At 40.9% G+C, this 19188-nt stretch overlaps 4 protein-coding genes across 5 annotated transcripts in view; all 4 read left to right on the forward strand.

Annotated features, from left to right (window-relative positions):
* The window catches only part of LOC135340410 (TNF receptor-associated factor 3-like), a 32058-nt gene that overhangs the window by 8938 nt on the left and 3932 nt on the right, over positions 1 to 19188 (forward strand). Inside the window, exons 1-4 of one of the 2 annotated variants that reach the window (XM_064536760.1) lie at positions 11752 to 11912; positions 12146 to 13058; positions 13446 to 13686; positions 13905 to 14929. In XM_064536760.1, the coding sequence (XP_064392830.1) occupies positions 12901 to 13058; positions 13446 to 13686; positions 13905 to 14783 (1278 nt within the window). In that variant the 5' untranslated portion in view covers positions 11752 to 11912; positions 12146 to 12900 and the 3' untranslated portion in view covers positions 14784 to 14929. Of the gene's footprint in view, positions 1 to 11751; positions 11913 to 12145; positions 13059 to 13445; positions 13687 to 13904; positions 14930 to 19188 lie in introns of those variants that run through there. The other variant, XM_064536759.1, reaches the window with a different exon arrangement.
* On the forward strand, positions 2060 to 5099 carry LOC135340415 (uncharacterized). The gene is made up of 5 exons (XM_064536765.1): positions 2060 to 2300; positions 2360 to 2883; positions 2973 to 3119; positions 3538 to 3896; positions 4485 to 5099. Exons 2-5 carry the CDS (start codon positions 2712 to 2714, stop codon positions 5001 to 5003), a joined length of 1197 nt encoding a protein of 398 aa, XP_064392835.1. The 5' UTR covers positions 2060 to 2300; positions 2360 to 2711; the 3' UTR covers positions 5004 to 5099.
* On the forward strand, positions 5170 to 11365 carry LOC135340386 (SANT and BTB domain regulator of class switch recombination-like). The gene is made up of 16 exons (XM_064536723.1): positions 5170 to 5361; positions 5568 to 6001; positions 6129 to 6203; positions 6261 to 6328; positions 6490 to 6637; positions 6826 to 6958; positions 7169 to 7329; positions 7463 to 7549; positions 7604 to 7669; positions 7749 to 7920; positions 8286 to 8402; positions 8647 to 9066; positions 9325 to 9368; positions 9419 to 9495; positions 10220 to 10388; positions 11182 to 11365. The coding sequence occupies exons 1-16, from the start codon at positions 5212 to 5214 to the stop codon at positions 11210 to 11212; spliced, it is 2352 nt and encodes a 783-aa protein (XP_064392793.1). The 5' UTR covers positions 5170 to 5211; the 3' UTR covers positions 11213 to 11365.
* On the forward strand, positions 15168 to 18448 carry LOC135340421 (uncharacterized). Its single transcript, XM_064536771.1, has 4 exons — positions 15168 to 16191; positions 17011 to 17147; positions 17771 to 18026; positions 18161 to 18448. Coding segments are annotated over exons 1-4 (933 nt in total). The 5' UTR covers positions 15168 to 15653; the 3' UTR covers positions 18163 to 18448.

Here is a 19188-nt window from a genome sequence, read left to right on the forward strand (position 1 = left end):
ATACAGAGAAAGATATGCACAGCTAATTGAACAACTTTGTAGAGTAGCATTTATATAGGCCTGTTTAATAGTAATTAGCTGTGCTTATTGATGGATTTTTCTTTGTGCCCCTGAATGGCAACTATATGTTGACAAATTTCTTGCCATAAAAAGTATTCAAAGTATCTGTACACAAAAATGATAGTATAATGGACTTTGGTGGACCATGACAAAGCTGTATTACTATAGCTGCTGCATGCACAGAATTCAGTAAGACTACCATTAAGTGTGCTTTTTATGCTTAATTAGAGGAATGCGGAATGGAATAGAGTATGGAATAATGCTCATCAATGTTCATATTTGAATGTCATAATGAGAAGGTGTGGCTTCTTGCCTCAAATTTTCTGGCGCTCCATGCCAGGGGCAGTCCCACTTGGGTGGTGTTTTGCACCACCCAAGTGGCCCCCCAACCTTTTAACTGTTTCTACTCCACTGAATCAAGCATGTTTCAGCAAAACATAATTATATGCTACTATATACTATTCTCCACCCTACCCATGCATGCACAGATGGGAGACGTCTGGCTGCACTCTGGAAGGCTCACTTCTCCCAGAGGCTGACCCCCTCCAGTCCAACAAGAGCCGAGAGGCTGGTATGGCCGGGGGGATGTTCTCACGGCTAGAGGCTCAGTTCAGAGCTTAGCAGGCGGCAAGGATTCTACATCAGGAATAGTACTCCAAAAAAGTAAGAGTTTCTATAGGCTTCTAGTTATGTTTTCTTTCGTAGGTTTGCAAAATATAAATGCTTGGTTCTTGAGTTATGCCTAGTTTTGCTTTCCTTGAATGCCATTTCAGCCTTTCCAGAAAAGTGTGTAGAAAAATGTATGCAGTGTTGCTACTCTACTTAGTTAGCTCTGCACTAGAATGCTAGCTATTGATAGCTGCAAGAGTGAGAATATAGCTGCAAGGCTCTGCTGATATGATGCAGCCATTAATTTTAAACTTGGACTTTTGGCATCGATACTTTTTAACAACAATCATGGTCGAACATCACCAACTCTTTGAGTTTCTCTGTGATTCTGGATTCTGCCTGCTGCAGAATGCAAGTTCATTGCTCGTCACCACCCTCGACGCATTGAACTATTACATTTTGGTTGACTCCTCCATTATTATTTGTAACTAGCTGAATAACATTTTGTATAATTGTCGTTTCTATAGTCAGATTGCGTTAGAATCAATCTCAGAGCATGTAACAACAAATATTTGCGGTGGAGGGGGTATTTAGGTGCGCCGCCAGTGTGTTTCGCACACTGGTAACTTGTTGCATCCATTCATCAAGCACCCCCCTCTCTCAATTCCTGACTACACCCCTGCATTTGTAGGGCTACTTCTACACTGCATGGTTCTCCTGTGCATAGATACAGGCCATTTCTGTTCCATAACACTAGAACAACATACTAGCAACTGTATTTGTATCACTGCAAAATTGTCCACGTTGAATCATGTATGTGTGAAAACGAATCGGAATATGCACTGATGTGATAAATATATGTAACGAAAAAAAGTTGGTGTTTGTTGCGCTTTAGCATTTTCTACCAGACCCCTGAGATATGGAGAGATGGGCATAAAGTTTACGGCCAGTATATGACACTACTATACCATAATAATATAACGATGAATTAAGTGAATAAGCCATTTTGAACAAACATTTTGAAATTGGCTTGTGCTTTAATTTAGCGTCTCGGGCTAAAACTCTACTATATATGTCAAGACATTGCGTCCACCACTTATATATAGCTTTAATATTGGTGATATTCGAAAAGTGTGCCAAATCACCAAATTTTCCCGTTATACGCAGTATATAGATATACGTATCCTAAGGAACTCTTGGTATATGACTCAAGTATACACACTCTCTACGTGTATACATGTACATTAGAACATGCCGATGTAGCTTGTAAGAAGTAATCCCTACAACACATATTGTAGGGATTACTTCTTACAAGCTATACATATTGGTTCCTTGTACAATACATGCTACTAATAGGTACCAAAATGTAGATCAACATAGGAACCATGTACTCCACAAAGAATAATTTGGGAATGCGTACATCCTAGATTCTCCCATATAAAAGAGTGCATGTGTCTGAACACTATAGCTGTCAGTTGAAATTGAAAGCAGTACTGAGCATGAAAATTCCTGTGGTAGTATTGATTGTGGCCATATTGGTAGCCACCTTTTCCGTTCCAGATGTGGATGCTGCTGACTGCAATCAGAGGTCTTGTACCAGAGCATGTCAAAGGGGAACTAGATCAATTCAAGTGAGTACATGCAGTAATGAAAGGTGAATCATGTTCATACAAATACTGCATGTACACAGGCATTTTGTCGAAGAATCCCTGTAAGAGTTCCACAAGTGAGAGCTGCATGCTGGGGCGTGCAGCTTGCTGGGCCTACCGTCTGCAAAGGATTTTGCTACTGGTATTGCGACTGAATACAGAGAAAGATATGCACATGCAGCTATAATTGAACAACTTTGTAGAATAGTGTTTATTAATAGTAGGATATTACAAATGTAGTTGTGTCGCTTATACTGATGGTTTTTTCTTTGTGCCCCTGAATGGCAACTATATATGTTGACAAATTCCTTGCCATAAAAAAGTATTTGAAGTATTCATACACAAAAATTATGTGTTAAACTCGGCCTGGGATCGAGGCTAAAGGCAAGTTTTATGATTAGCTTTCTTTTGTCCTTGTATACACTTTCTTCTTTATCACATTCTGCGGAGGTTCCTCATTTCCATGCGGCAGTACTCTTGGAGGACGGCAATCAAAGATGTACTTTTGATGAGAGTATCACATCGGAGATCCAGTCTGAAGAAATGATCTGGCTCCAAAATACAGGTGTGTAAGCATTATAATTGTATCTGCATATAACACATCGTCTATGCTAATTATACAACAATGTGTCTTTATTTCATGTTCTTATACAGCACCGGCTACTGGGCACACTGCAGGACCATCTTCTCGTACAGTGGGCACAGTTTTTCAACAGCTGATGGACAAATATCAGCCCAGTACTACTGCCCAAGCCAGTGAGCCGAAAAAAGAAGATCCTTCGTCTTTGTCACCTCCACCAGGTGTAGTAAATCAGTATGGATGCGTTTCTGTTCAACTTTCTAGTATTCTAGCCGTAGTTCCAGGCTTGCTAAGCTTTATTCGGAGCTTATAGTAACCAGCTCAACCTTAGAATTCGGGATATGGAAGGCAGCTTCAGTGCTGGACAGGGGTGCTAATTGGGACTACATGTATGTATTAAATATCAGATATATTGTATAGCGTGAAATTTTCGAGGGGCTTAATTTTCGCTGTTTTCGTTGGTTAACAATCCTACACGAAAATAAATTCCACATTATCTGCTATAATGTGCAAAGATTAAAGGCGTGGCTTTCGGTAAGCTGTCCAACCCCACAAGAGTGCCTCAAAAATTTTGTGCTATACGGTATAGGGCCTATTGTGTATATATGCTAGTTGTAACAATGTCATATTCTCATACAGCATTGGCTACTGGGCACACTTTAGGATCATCTGCCCAACCAGTGAGTATAGCTCTTCAAAAGCTGATGGACAAATATCAGCTCACTACTTTCCAAATCGACCGTGAAATCCAGCAAAAAGACGTATTATATTTGGCTGCCTGGTTTGACAATGTGGAATACTATGTCGATGCGATGGAATTATCACCTGGTGAACATAGCGATGCCCGGAAAACAGAAAGTAACCACCTAGCCATGATCATGTGTTTGAAAATCTGGAAAAGTAAGAAGCTCTCACAAGCGACATTCAGGGCCCTTCTCGAGATGTTGGTAAAGCTGAAGAAAGGGGAGATTGCTGACAACGTCTGTCATTACATAAAGGTGAGTGTTTGTGTGTGCCTAAATTTGTACTTCGAGCCAAACCTTACATCAATTGTGTGAGTGCACTGTATGTATATGTCTAGCCCCTAGACTGCTTCGTGTTCGACATAGCTAGACTCGTAATTAGGCTTTACAACTGTAAAAATGTAATTAACTAGTATGAAATTTAAAAATCAATGATACCCCTCGACGAACAAGCTGTAGGTGAGGGTATGAAAAATGTTGTGATCTTTGACCTTTTGGACTAAGTTAACGCTTTCAAAACGCATTATACTTACAAGCATTTAATAACCTTAAACTATTGATGTGTTTTCAGGGAATTCTTAGAGTTAGCATTGTGTGTGTTACGCATTTGAGTCGCAGAACCTCTGCTACTACATACACTATAAGAATCTTTGCAAAATCAAAGTTGAGGGTAGTCGGTAATATGGGCATAGTTAAGCATTCCGATTGATCACAGATAACACTAAGTAATGTTGCGATTCTATGCAAAGCGTACACACCATAGTGTATAATTTAGGGAACACTCATGCAACACCAGTTCATTAGTGCTCAGCGAGATTGTGTATTTTGACTGATTCAATACAGGAAATTCCCACCACATCTGTTGAAGAGGGATCACTTCGAGGGATTTCTGTGGCACGAGGGCAGGAACACACTACTGAACAAGCAGTTCTGTCACCTATCACCGAAGTAGCAGGCCTCTTGAGAAAGCGATCAGTAAGAAGTGGAAGTGGGTGTGGGGACGAGGCTACAGAATTAGATGCCCTACTATCAAGCAATGGATTGACGTACAAAGACGTGGATGGGGAGTGCGAAGATGAACATATATTAAATATTTCACTGCAGCTGGAAAAGTGGGAGCTAGTAGCAACGCGGCTAGGATTAACGCCAGCTGAGATTGAAGCCATCAAATATAACAATCAATGCAATATAGAAATGATGAGATTGAACTGTCTTAAGAAATGGAAATCTAAGGCTCTACTCAGTGGAACAGCTACTTATCGAGTTCTACTACAAGCTTTGTTGGCTCTTAGCTGCAACGACCAAGCAAAGCAAGCGTGCTCACTACTCAAGGAATCACTAGAATGTCAACATAAAAAATAGATAATTAGACCCAAAAACGTTATATTGTGTGTTGTGTGTGTTTGTTTGTTTTGCTTTAATGTATTTTTATCATAAGCCAATATTCAGTAAGGAAAAGGTCATCTATTGTAAAAGTAAAAAAACTGTAAAAAAAAAATCATAAACAAAAAAGCATTGCAAATAGTGGGAGGGGCTACCTTGCAAAAATAATACATTCCCAGATCGGAGAATGGCCTACCCAAGAAGTGGTCCAGCCTCTAGAGCAGTAGCTCTAGACCTCATGCTGAGGACCTTCATGAACTCTGCTGACTTCCACACCTCCAACCCCAGGATCTGGGACAACATAGCCAAGCTAGTGCCAGGAACCACTCCACAACAGGTACTTAGTACAGTAGCTGCATTGCTATTGTATTTCAAGAAGTGCATTCTATTCATTTAGAGGTATTTTAGCTGTGAACAATTGTTTGCACCTAGTTATTTCAGTTGTAGCTACATCTAGCTATGTAGATATAATCTAGATATAATTAATGCTAAGAAATAATTATTGCTTTAGAGCTAGTGTATGCATGTATGTAATGTTTGTAGTGTGCTCAGAGGTGGGAAGAGCTTCGACTGACCAACAGCACAGTGGCTGGTGATCTCTCAGGACTGACTGCTACTGGTCGACCCATCTCAAGCCACGGTCGGAAGCAAATCAGCAAACTAGTCCGCTCCATGCTCAATCAGCCATTAAACAGACACGCCCACAACTCTGTACAAGATCACACCCACCACTCGACCTCTCGGCCACCCAGTGTGTTATCAGAACGCTCCAAGAATTTCACTGAGAGCAGTCCTAGTAAACCCCTTACGGGGGTCGTCGCTGAGAGAAATGGGGGGAATTTCGTGGCTAATTTCTGTCAGACAATGCTGAATGGTACCAACAGTGCAGCTGTACTGAGAGGAGGTGGGCAGAGGAGTGGTGTGAGGGTGGAGGAGGAGGAGACTGTCAAGGAGTCTGCTGGAAATGCCGTAAATGGGTATGTCAGTGTAATGGTATATAATAGATACAAGTATATAATGATATGATTGATGTGTAGAACTTTCTGTTTGGAATTAATTTTGTGTGTACTCCCACTTGTTTACTGGATCTCTTTCCTAATACAGGCCTACATCAACTCAAATATCAGCTGAAGGATCAGCCACGACTATTGACAGTGGAGGCAGCTCAACCACCATCAAGTGAGTATAATCATTTATTATAATGTTCATCACCTGACTTGCTCAATCTCCCCATAGGACCACCACCTCTGTGGGTGAGCATGGACCTAACATGGTCATCCACGTTTGTGATGACGCAAAGAAACGTGAGCTCCATGTATGTCTTCTATATCTAGACACACACACATGCAGTTTCATAATTATTACATGTAGTTTCACAGTATAGTGCTATGTATGTACATGCATGCATGCTTGCATTATCCACATCCTTCAGAGCTCACATTATCCTCACCCTCTCTCCTTGCAGTGAAGAAGGACTTTGTGTGCCCCCGTGAGATCCTAGTGAGGGAGATGCATTACTTTGCCGAGTACCTCTCCTCCTCTGATACACAGCTCTGGGATGAGGTGGACATCAGTGTACACTGTGACGTGCCTGTGTTCGACTGGCTCATGAGGTGAGGGCTGGAGTCAAAGTATTACTAGTACATGCGAAGGTTGGATCTCTATGCACTACTTATGGTAATAGTATTAGGCCAAGCTTACCATCAATGGCAGATATTAAGCGCACTAGCTATTATTTGTTTAGCAGAAATAGTCTCAATTAATGACAGCCCACACACATGCACGTACACACACACACTAGATACACAAAGAGAGGTCTGTCGGAGGGTCCGTGTGGTGAGAGACTGGAGGAACCTCTAGAGACCTCCGTCCTAGAGCCTGGAAACGCTATCTCCATCCTCATCTCCTCGGACTTCCTCAAGATGGACACTCTGGTGAGGTCAACTGTAATAAAGGTAGTCAGTGCAATCTAACTAGTACCGGTTACTTTCAAGCATAATTCCAAGACCAGTAATTAACTAGCAAGCTGAGCAATACATCTATACATGTACCCACTGCCAGTATTTCTATTTTGGTGTGTTTGCTAAGCATAGCTATATCCGTATGGGAGAGATCATTTTGATTGCCTATAACATTACCTCCAGGTCGAGTTGTGTTTGGATTATTGCCATGACAACCTATCGTGTGTGGTGGCTGCACCCTGTAACATGGGCTGCATCAAGGACAAGCTTATCGCCAGGCTGGGGTCAAAGTTCACTCCACTGGAGGCTGAGAATCTGGTAGACAAGAAAGACAAAGTAAAGAGGTGAGAAAAAGGCACAAAATGCACTCAAGTGTGTGTACACTTTCGTTCCAGTGTAAATTTTAATTAGTCTTCATTATTGACACTTGAAGATTATAATGTGTTTGTGGTATGACTTGTACTGTGTTGTGTGCAGTAAGCTGTTCCTCTACCAACTGGAGCAGATGTTCCAACCCTCCAACTCCACACCAGAGTGCCCCAACAGTGGGACCACTCTACACAGGTGAGTCAACCTTTTAGGCAGTATTGAAAATTACAGTGATTGTTTTTGTTGCAGATGCAAACACTGTCAGAAGCTACTCACAATACAACAGTATGATACTCTACACTGCATCACTGAAAGGTCAGTCTCAAGAAATATCTACATGCATGTACTATATGCAACAAACAGTCTGCAAAATATTCTAAATGTACCCATGCAGGCTCACGGTGGATCGCACAGGGCGAGTGGTGTTCTCCCACGAGGCAGACTCGTCCTGGGACATCAACAAACACATCCAATCATTGCAGAAACGAGAGGGGCTCACTCCTAGGGACATATACTGGAGGCTGTGGGGGGCCGTCAACACACTCACCTGTGACCATTGCCGTCAGGTCAGCAGTGAGTACTGCAGAGACTGCTGCAGTGTGTACATGTAGCACCACCTGACTGAATTAATTTTTCTCGGTTCTAGTTGTACTTTTCCTACACTGCATGTATAGGGGTCTCTTTTTAGGTGAGAATTATGCTGTCATAATAGACACCTTTATAACAATTATGAGAATAATAGGCAGGTTGAAAAGAGTAATAGGCTGTTAACTTGACCATAAAAGAATAGCATAATAGGTAATATCTTGAGCATAATCTGATGCATGTACATTGAACAATACTACATTGTATGAACAGGAGCTCCATAGATATCGCATGACCTTCTGGTATGAATGATCCGATTCTCACACACCTCTTGTGTGTCCCCCAGGTGTTCCAGTGCTGTCAGCTGCCACTCTGTCTCTATCACCCTCGTCCTGCCCTGGGGACGGAGCACCTGTGCTGTAAGAGGCGGGTCAGCGGGTTCTCCCCACTACCACACCCACAGGTGAGGGAGGTGTACACGTATGTAGCTACTACACAATGTTTATGTAATTAAACAATTACTGGCTGCATAGAGTACAAATCTGTTAATAATATTACTCTACCTACAAAGTAATGTGTTTGCCTGTGCATGTTTCAATTAGCTGGCCAGCTAAATTGTAAATTGTACAGTGCTTGTCTATATGAAAAAACACACATGTTAAATGCACTGTTTGTGTATGTAATTTCATCTCGACAATCCCTTACAGACTGGATGTACTTACCGTGATCACATGATATCTACTCACTCCTCACACCAAGACCCAGTCTACACCATTCTCCTACAACTCAGAGACTCTATTTGTGCAGAGCAACTTAAGCGCCTCTCAGAATCAACAGGCACTCCAAACGACACCTCCTCAACTAACCAAAACTGTCTCGAACTAATCTTACTTCGTAGTGAAGAGAGAAAACCTCAACCCTCATCATCTGGGTGTGTGTCAGCTAGCAGCTCGTGTCATATGACATCATCAGTCTCGGCAGACGGTATCAAGGCATCGTCGAGGCATCCTAGATTTCCACGACAACAGTCACATGACCTATCAGAGCTAGAGGAGGATGAGGATGATGACCCAGTGGCCAGATCACCACTCCCAGTGTCCACCAGCAAACACAAGAGGGGAAGACTGGTGTGTTTAGAGTCAATAGTGACTGTACACTAAAGATGGTCTGTATTTAATCAAGAGATCGAATTCATTGCAGAGCTTGAACACATATGTACGTACCATTTAAAGTTTCCTGTGAACTATTGGAAGCTTATAATAATAGACACACTATTTGAATGGCCTTTCAGTAGCTAGCCCATTTTTTTGTCTTTTCTAGGCATTAACTATATACATGTTATACAATGTACATGTATTTCAAGGTATTTTCTTATCCTCTCTTAGTATGGGACTCTCAGACAGAAGAACTCACGACAAGACATGGCACCGTAAGTGATCATGTGATTGTGTGCTTGCTGTGAACTCATTGACTGTGCAGGTTGCCCCCTCCTGTGGAATGGATTTGGGACAGTCGCAAGTCCCAGAGATGGAATCAGGACATGCAAAGGGAAAGTGGTGAGTGCTCGTGCACAGTCCTGGACACTGGGAAATTTTCGTTGTTCTAATACAGCGGACACTCTAGTGCTTTAAGTTTACATTTGTTCCAGGCAATACCTTAAGATACATTCAAAGCAACGTTAACATAGCTTTATAGCTAGCAAGAGTGCTGCAGTGAGGATTAGCTATAATAATTTTATATAGTTTTTAGATAGCTAGTGCAACTGTTTAGTCGCACACTGTACTAAGTTTCAAAACAATTTCCAGTCTGATAAATTACAGTACCTTGGTTATTTCATATTAATTTTGATTGATCAGTTTGACCATTCTAAACCACATTGAAGTATAGTTCGAGCGCAGGTTCGAAATAGTCGAACTACCCTAAATCCAAATAAGGAGTTGAGCAACCAAAACATGTGCAGAGGACACTAGGGCACACGTTAATTGAATGCACTTTTTTAGCTTTTTTAAGAGACTCACCCCTCCTCTATATAATGCTGCTGTAAACGTTAACACTGCATATTTGGAACTATTTTGAGTGTAGTTTCAGCAAAATGTATGCTAGTTTGCTGTACTGTGTACCGCTCACGAAACTACTATTGTTCTCCCCCTCCACTACTGCCTACACTGCATGTATTTTGTACCAAATCAAGATTAAAATATCATGTTTCAGCAAATTTAACCATTACCATAATCATGTGCTATTACTACTGTTTTCTCCCTCCACCCCATGCGCATACAGATGAGAGACGTCTGGCTGCACTGGAGGCCCACTTCTCTCAGAGGCTGACCATCTCTAACAAGACTCGAGAGGTTGGTATGGCCGGGGGAATGTTCTCACGGCTAGAGGCTCAGTTCAGAGCTCAGCAGGCAGCAAGGACTCTACAGCAGGGACAGCACTCCAGAAACATGTAAGTCTATACTACTGTATAAAGTGTATCACGTATTATACATGTTCTGTTTGTTAATTAACCTAAGGCTGCGGTGCGGCGACTCGGGTTATAGTAGTGTGTCAGCCAGTCTGTCTGTCTGTCTGTCTGTGCGGCGTTCTGAGCCTGCGCTCACCTGGATGCAATAGCGCTGTGTTTGTACCATAGATCATAGCCTCAACACAACAAGTTAGATCTATATAATTATAGTAGTTCTAAATTTTACAGATTTTTGCTTCGCTGTCGAATACAAGCTAAGAAGCTTGAACCTGTGCACGTTGGCTTATACTGCATGTATATACGCGGCTTTGACTCGAGGCGGTAGACTAAACCCCAAATTAATGCCGAGGGTTTGCATGTCAGCGGTGTATAGTGGGACCATTTTCACACTGCACCTGATTCTTGTAATACCCATTCTAAATTGCTTTATACACGTGATGACACCATTGTCAAGGGCGTATAAAAAGAGAAAGGGCATGCAACTGACTGAGAGGGCATGCAACTGACTATCAACCCTACGTTTGAGCAAAAACTAAAGCCACAGAACAGATATACGTACTATCAGGAGTACATGAATATTCATGTACTCCTGGTACTATATGTACTATATGTACTATATAGCTGTACACAAAAATCTACTTTTCCACCGCACACTTTAGTTTTTGCTCACAAGCTGTTGCATTCCCTCTCTCTTTTTATACGCCTTTGGTATTGTATTCTAGCCATGCATAGATGCCATGTAGCAGACTTCATGTCATCCCATCTCTCTCTCCAGGTCTCAGGGGTCCGGCAGAAGACGCTTTTAATGAGGACAGACTTAATTAATCTATATGAACAAATTCATTTTTTCTGTGTTCGCACATGCATGCATGGTTACAGGTATGAATTAATGATTGACACAAATTAATTTTTATATTGGAACGATTTGTTGCTACGTGTATAATTCTTTTATATAAATATACATGACAAGAAAGGTCACATAATTAATTGGCGTTGATTCAATAATTATTGCTGACTGGGTACATGCATGTACTGTATGTAGTGTACTGCATGTAGTGTATGTAGTGTACGTAGGGGATGATCACATGCTACAAGTTTATCTCTAAAATATATGCGCATATATAGATGTCACCGTGTGTGTGTTAATTGGCGCGGGCACGGAGTACGTGCATGTGTGGTGGATTTATCATTACATGTAGGTCATAATTATATTACTGCATGCTGGCTCTTTCAGCCTATAGAAATTATGGCACCATTTATGGTCAGCAGATGCCGGATAAACTCGGGAGACTACCCAGGGTCTTCCCGCAAAGATAAAAGCCCATGATGAAAGCTGCTGATAATAATTAGTCTATGTCAAAAATGCTACCGAGAAATCCCCAGGGTATTTCCCAGGGGTATTTTTACGGCATATAAGTAGTGAGTAAAGCTAAGTGGCCGAGTACTACGGCGAGTGTAAAGCCGGCCAAACAAGCGGTGTGACCCTGTAACAAGCAAGAATCCCTTGTGTGTTAATTAATACTCATGTTCAACAAGTAGCTACGTGTATGACAGTGCCAGTTAGGCTTTTTATATGGATACTGCAACTGCAAGCATAATTTATAGTATCTGATGAATTATGCTGTAAGTGTCATGAAGTGTGGTTGCCTTGAACAGCACAGACAGACAGATATACAGCAAGATGAAATAAGAGATATGCACATACTCTAATTTCAGTTAATCGTTCACACCACACACAGGGCACTCCACAGTCTCCACATCCCTCACAGCCTCCACATCCCTCACACTTGTAACAGCTTCCACACACTCCTCAATATCGCTGCCTCCGATCTCTAACTGTATGATTGTGTGCATGTATGCAAAATGTGCATGTGCCAGTGAGAATGAACATACCGTAGTTGATGTAATTACAGCACCAGAAAAATAGTTATTTTTGCGAGACTACGCACAAATTAATTTATAATGGTGGTATAATTATGGCCAACAATTTTGAATTTATACTGGCGCTGTAATTACATCAACTACAGTATGTACCACTTTTAAATTTTTGGCACAAAAATGTACTGTAGCATGTAATGTCGAGAATATTATTTTCACCCAACAACACTTAATTGTCAATTGGATTCTCTGTTGGCCATCGTAATAGACCCGTGAATGAAGTTGTGACGAATTGACGTAGGGGCCTGGCTCTTCCCTGTCGCTTATTTTGATATTTTGGAGGCATTTTCCCGGCCAATCCTATAGCAATGTTTTTGTGGTACTTAACTTAATCTTATGTCATCATGACATCATGAATGTGAGCATTCTATTGCTCTGACCGTTGCAATATCTCCCTGGGAAAACCCAGTCATTGCTAAGGTTTCACACCAGGTCAGTCACCAGCACTGCAATGGAATCTAGATCTAGATCTATATAAAGTAGCAGCATGCACCAATTGCATGCAGATCTACAAGGTGCATGGGATTGAATCTGCCACTCTTATCAACATAGCAACATGGCAAGCTATAAAATAGCTCGCAGCACAGTACAGAACTTGGATCTCTTTGATAAGTATACTTGCCCTCACTGTCACCATCTCTGCAAGGATGCTGTACAGTCAGTGTGTGGTCACTGGCTGTGTGAGAGCTGTGCAGATAAGCTAATGGCAACTAGGTGAGTTCAAATTGACTAGATTAAAAATGTAATGAACTTGCATGTGTAGAAAGATTCTCATGTACAGTATAATTATATAGACTACCTACAAAACACTAGCTACTACAACACTAGCTACTAGCTACTATAACCTATAACACTATATAGCTATATACTACAACACCAGCTACTATAACAACTCCACAGCTATATATATTAGGTACATATACACATTCCTGCGGCCCACTTTATATTTTGCTCTTCTCTTTTTAAGCCCTTAATATTACTAGCCTGCATGGTAAATCTACCAGATCTGACAGACAGTAAATCTAACCTTGACGATCCGGTGGCCATCTGCACAACTATACACATACCTGGACTGCAAATTAACATATTACTATTCTACAGTTCCCCCAAGTGCCCGCAACCTGACTGCCAAGAAGACCTCAAATCAGATGGAGACCAGTGCTTCCCCGATCGCTTTGTGAGGAAAGAGATATCAAAGATGATGGTCCTTTGCCCCTACAAAGACAACGGTTGCCAATGGGAGGACAAGACGGCTGCTTTGGAGGCTCATCTGAAGACGTGTACATTCGCCTCTAATGTGACGTGTCCACTAGCTTCTCTAGGATGCCAACACAGCCAAACAGTAAGTAGTCTATACGAGTAAGCAAAACAACTAAGATGCTATATACAGAGGATTGCAAACTCTTGTATAGCATCAAACATTTATTTGTATATAGTACAACTATAATATACTCTTATAACTATATATATACTCTTATAATTATAATGAGTTTGACAATGCAATTCCTTGTATAAATTAATATTGGCTTCACTATATACAACCTTTATTATTGTTCACAGGGAACAAAACAGGAACTGCAAAAGCACATAGCTGAGTGTGGACTGGAGCATCTACAGCTAATGGCTGGTATTTTGAGTCTCTTACGCCCACTACTACCGTCAGCCATCAGTTCCGAGAGTGCTAGCGTGGTTGAGAGAGACGGAGTCCTTACTAGCAAAGGAAGCAAAATGAAACGCTCAGCACTAAAACACGATGACTATGGCTACCGAAGCAGAAGGATCTACAGCGATGAGGCAAGTACAGCTGCTTTCGCTAGTGTTACGGAAAAGGTCAAGCTTGAGCTGGACACGAGACTGACCACACAACTGAGAAAAAAGGATGAAGAAATCGATACACTTGTAAAAAAAGTGAGTAGTTTAGAGAGAGCAATGAAATCAAAACAAGCCGAGTACGAGGATAGAGACTTTCGATTATCACTGATAGAAAATAGTTCCCACGATGGCCAAATGATTTGGAAGATACCGCAGTTTAGTCAGAGGATGGCCGACGCACAATCAGGCAAATACACCTCGATCTTCAGCCTTCCGTTTCACACGGGGAAGTACGGCTACAAGATGTGCCTCAGGCTATACATCCTAGGAGACGGTATCGGAAAGAACACTCACATGTCACTCTTCTTTGTAATAATGAAGGGAGAGTTTGACAATATTCTGTCATGGCCTTTTACATCTAAAGTTACCTTTAAGCTGATCAATCAGACGGGGAATAGGGACATCATTGACAGCTTTAAACCAGACCCCATGAGCAGTTCGTTCCGCAAGCCAAAGTCGGACATGAACATTGCGAGTGGTTGTCCACGTTTTGTATCTCACACTGAACTAAAGAGTGGTGGATTTATAGTAGATGACACTCTGTTCATCAAATGTACAGTAGATTAATTGCTGTGTGTAATCTTAACAATTATTTCTATAGGAACAATGTCACGGATCACAATCATTCACTTGATTTTTGGTTCACTTGTTAACAACGTTACAGGCAGGTACATCAATCACTTTCATTTTTGGTATTATATGACTTAAATCTCTTACTCTCTAGCTGAATAATAAACCATGCAGGCATGGGAATATCGTACCGTGCTACAGGAAAATTTGCACACAAATGCTGAACGAAGCGGAGCGTACATATTCACGATAAAATAATTTTGGCATGCCTCAGCATGCCTGGGTGCATGTGGTATTCAAATGTGCAAACACAGACCAATTCTGAGGATTCTCCGCATTCTCCGCATTAACATTTAAATGATACTGCAAAAATAAAATGGACAGCAATGTAGTATTGAGTTTTAACGCTACCGAATGTCAATAGAAATCAACACACATTGATTATAGAATTGTATCTAGTTACCTATTTCTATGGAGGTGATCTTGGATCGTTTTGCCAGTTCCAGTACAACCTCTGACTTTATATCTAGGACATCATTAAATCAATATCTTTACTACCACTTATTGTTGCTAAATGGGAAGTATCATACCAGGTATAATGCCAAGAGGCTCTTGGGTATTATTAGTAGATCTACATGCTATGATGGGGAGAGTATATATTATTTTGCGCATGGGCATTAGGTCATGTAGAAGTTGGTAAGAAGTACCTGTAGATATTGCTTCAAGTATTACAGTTAGCGCTATCTAGCAGCTTTGCAGCCATTTTAGGACAGTGACAAACATGGATTCTTCTGATATAGCCACTCTCCCGGTGGAGTATCGCTATATTAACAGTAGTTCAATTGGAAATGAAGGTCGATTTGAGGAATGTATCACTGTACGGTTTCGACTTGTCGATATACACTTTTAAATTTCATGCTGCATTTGTTCACTAGCTTTAATGGACTTCAAAAAAGTAACATGGCTAAACCCTTACAACTAATCAAAGGGAAAACACTCCATCTTCGTCGAGGAAAGCGTGAGCGCCGTCTGGATGATGACCACAAAGACTCTTCGCTGACAGATTGTGGAGTTGTCGATGGGGACTGTTTGGTCTTTCGAGGTTATACACCACTAAGCAAGAAAACTTATAATTTCAATTTAGAAGTGATTGGTCCAGATGATACAAGAGTTCAAGTTTCGGTTACCAACACCGCTAATATTAAAACACTGAAGCACAAGCTACAAAATGCCACTGGCATTCATATCTCTGAAATCGTTCTCTCTCACAAAGATAAAATTATTAGCAAACAATCAAAAACTGCTGTTGGATTTTATTCAGGTAGTGTACGTAGTAAGGAGCTGTTGCGAATGGTGCAAGTAAAGAAAGAAAGTCCTACTATTGAAAGCAATATCGATGTTGATGGTGAGCTGATCATGAGATCTGCATGCATGTGTAATGTAATGCTATGGTGAAAAAATTCCACCCACCGTTAGAGAAAAATTGACCTGGTGGCAAGGCTTTGCTGTATCCATATCCCATAATTTGCAACCATAGATAATGAATATTATAGTTATTGAAACGTGTCAGACTCTACATGCTGTCTGTCCCTTAAAACAGTATTTATTGGATACTTTTCACTCATGATTACATTTATCAGTATAGTGTTAAGTCACGTAGTGCCTATAATAATTATAGCAGTTTGGTCAGCACATTTTAATGACTATTGCGAATGAGCCAAATCAAGAATTTTGCGATCTATTGCATTATTCTGGCAAGGTCATATAATTATACCAGTATGCGATTTTATTTTTGCAACGTTCGAAAAGTTTGCATACGTTTGATGCTCGCAGAGTGTAGAGTGTGTACTTATGTGTACTTATGTGTACTTATGTGCTGTGACAGTGTCCAGGTTGCTGTGATTGTACGTCTTTGGACTTTATCAGTCCTGTGGGTTAGGGGAGAGCTATAGGTATTGTATAGTGCTCCCGGGAGGAGGGGTGGGGATTTGCATTGATAGGTACGTAATTACATCTACAAACTGTCTCAGTAACCAGCTCAGGAGTATGCAGTAACCTTAGAATTTGGGATATGGAAGGTAACTTCAGTGCCGGATAGGCCAGGGTGTTAAGTCTGGGACAGTCCTGGCCATTTATACATGCATGCACAGTTGTCTTGGCACCTATCATTATATAATATGCAATATATATCTTCCAGTTGCAACAGTGTCATATTTTTATACAGCACCGGCTACTGACACTATAGAGCCATCTGCTCAACCAGCTCTTCAACGGCTGATGGACAAACGTCAGGTCACTGATTCACAAGTCAACCAGCAAAAAGATATATTATCTGCTAACAACGCCTGTCTTGACATAACGGTGAGTGTTTGTGTGTGCCTAAAATGTACGTCGAACTATTTTGAATGGCACCAAACCTTATCAAATGAGTGCACTGCATGTCTGTCTAGCCCTTACTACACGGGAGGATACCGATCTGTCAGGGTCAAAAATCAATTTCATGTTGACGTAGCTAGAGTTCTTTCTATACAGCCAGTAATAATGTAGGTAGTTGTCAACTGTTACTCTACTCAGGAATAAAGAGACTAGCCCCAGCAGTACATACAAGCATTAACTTCCCTTAGAGTATAATTCGAAGCATTATACAACTGTTATTATGTGTTTTCAGGCAATTTTTAGAGTATTATGTGTGTTACTCACTGGGTCTACATGTATTAAAGGACGTACGTCTGCTATACTGCACAACATGCAAAATCAAACCAACGTTGAGGGTTATAATTATGGTTGCCACAGATAACATTAATTGTGGGTAATGTTGTCATTCCTCCATGCAAAGTGTATATACGTAACCTACTTAGGGTACACTCAAGCAACACCTTAACGTTATACTATTTAGGGTACACTCAAGCAACACCTTAACGTTATACTTCTTATTGATTAGTGCTCAGCACTATATATAGTATTTAAAGTTTCATTCAATACAGGAAATTCCCACTATATCTGTTGAAGAAGGATCACTTCAAGGGATTTCTGTGGCACGAGCACAGAAACACACCACTGAAAGAGCAGTTCTGTCACATGCCACAGAAGTAGCAGGCCTCTCGAGAAAGCGATTAGTAAGAAGCGGAAGTGGGCGTGGGGACGAGGCTACAGAAGTAGATGCCTTACTATCAAGCAATGGATTGACGTGCACAGACGTTGAGGGTTATAATTATATGGTTGCCACAGATAACATTAATTGTGGGTAATATTGTGATTCCATGCAAAGCGTATATACGTAACCTATTTAGGGTACACTCAAGCAACACCTTAACATCACTTCTTATTGATTAGTGCTCAGTACTATATAGCATTTAAAGTTTCATTCAATACAGGAAATTCCCACTATATCTGTTGAAGAAGGATCACTTCGAGAAATTTTTGTGGTACGAGTACAGAAACACACTACTGAAAGAGCAGTTCCATCACATGCCACAAAAGTAGCAGGCCTCTCGAGAAAACGATTAGTAAGAAGTGAAACTGGGCGTGTTATCACTCTGCAGTCATTTTTAGTAATATTCTGGGTAACTTGGCTGTAATCACATTTAATTGTAACCACATATAGCTAATGATTATGAATACCATTAAGATCTCAAGCACTGTGCAGTGTACACCATAATGACTCCATATATATAGCCTTGATTCCAGGCCGTGAAGAAAAAGGTGCCTTTCTCTTCGCGCCTCCTGCAGTCGAGGCTACTCCATATGCCAATGAAACTCTCCTATATACTACACCCATGCATATCATGCAACTCTTGATCAACTTATTCAGTGATACTTTGCGTAATGTTGCATGCAGTAATGCATGTTGCTCTTCCCCACTGGCCTACCACACTGACACCGCCACCCCCTGTGATATAGGGAAACTCGCAAATAAGGTCAAGCAAATGCACCATTTAGATTTCTCAACGAGTTTTATTTGCATATGCATGGAGATGTTTTCTGAGGCTGTTGCTGAAAGGTCTCATTATAATCCCTTATCTGTGGTTACAAATAATTATGGGTACAGCCAAGTTACACAGAATATTGCAAGTTCTACTGAATCACTAACTTTCAGGGAAATTCCCTGGGTGTTTTTAAGATTAGCCCAAACAAGCTGTGACACAATAATTATAATGCTCAACAATAATAGTATGCTTATATGCACAGATCTAGATTAGAATTAACACTTATTATCAGGGCTCTTGGTAACTTTGCATGCACATGCAGTATTATACACATAACTTTGACAGACAGATACATTATGTAGTATTTGTTGCATTTTGAGTGGGCAGATCAAAGGAAACACTGTGCCAATATCTGCCATATGGCACAGGTCAAGCCTTGAACTGTGCCACTATCTAGATACTGGCATAGCATGGCT

The sequence above is a fragment of the Halichondria panicea genome, chromosome 8 (genome assembly GCF_963675165.1).
Source record: "Halichondria panicea chromosome 8, odHalPani1.1, whole genome shotgun sequence".
Taxonomy (NCBI): domain Eukaryota; kingdom Metazoa; phylum Porifera; class Demospongiae; order Suberitida; family Halichondriidae; genus Halichondria; species Halichondria panicea.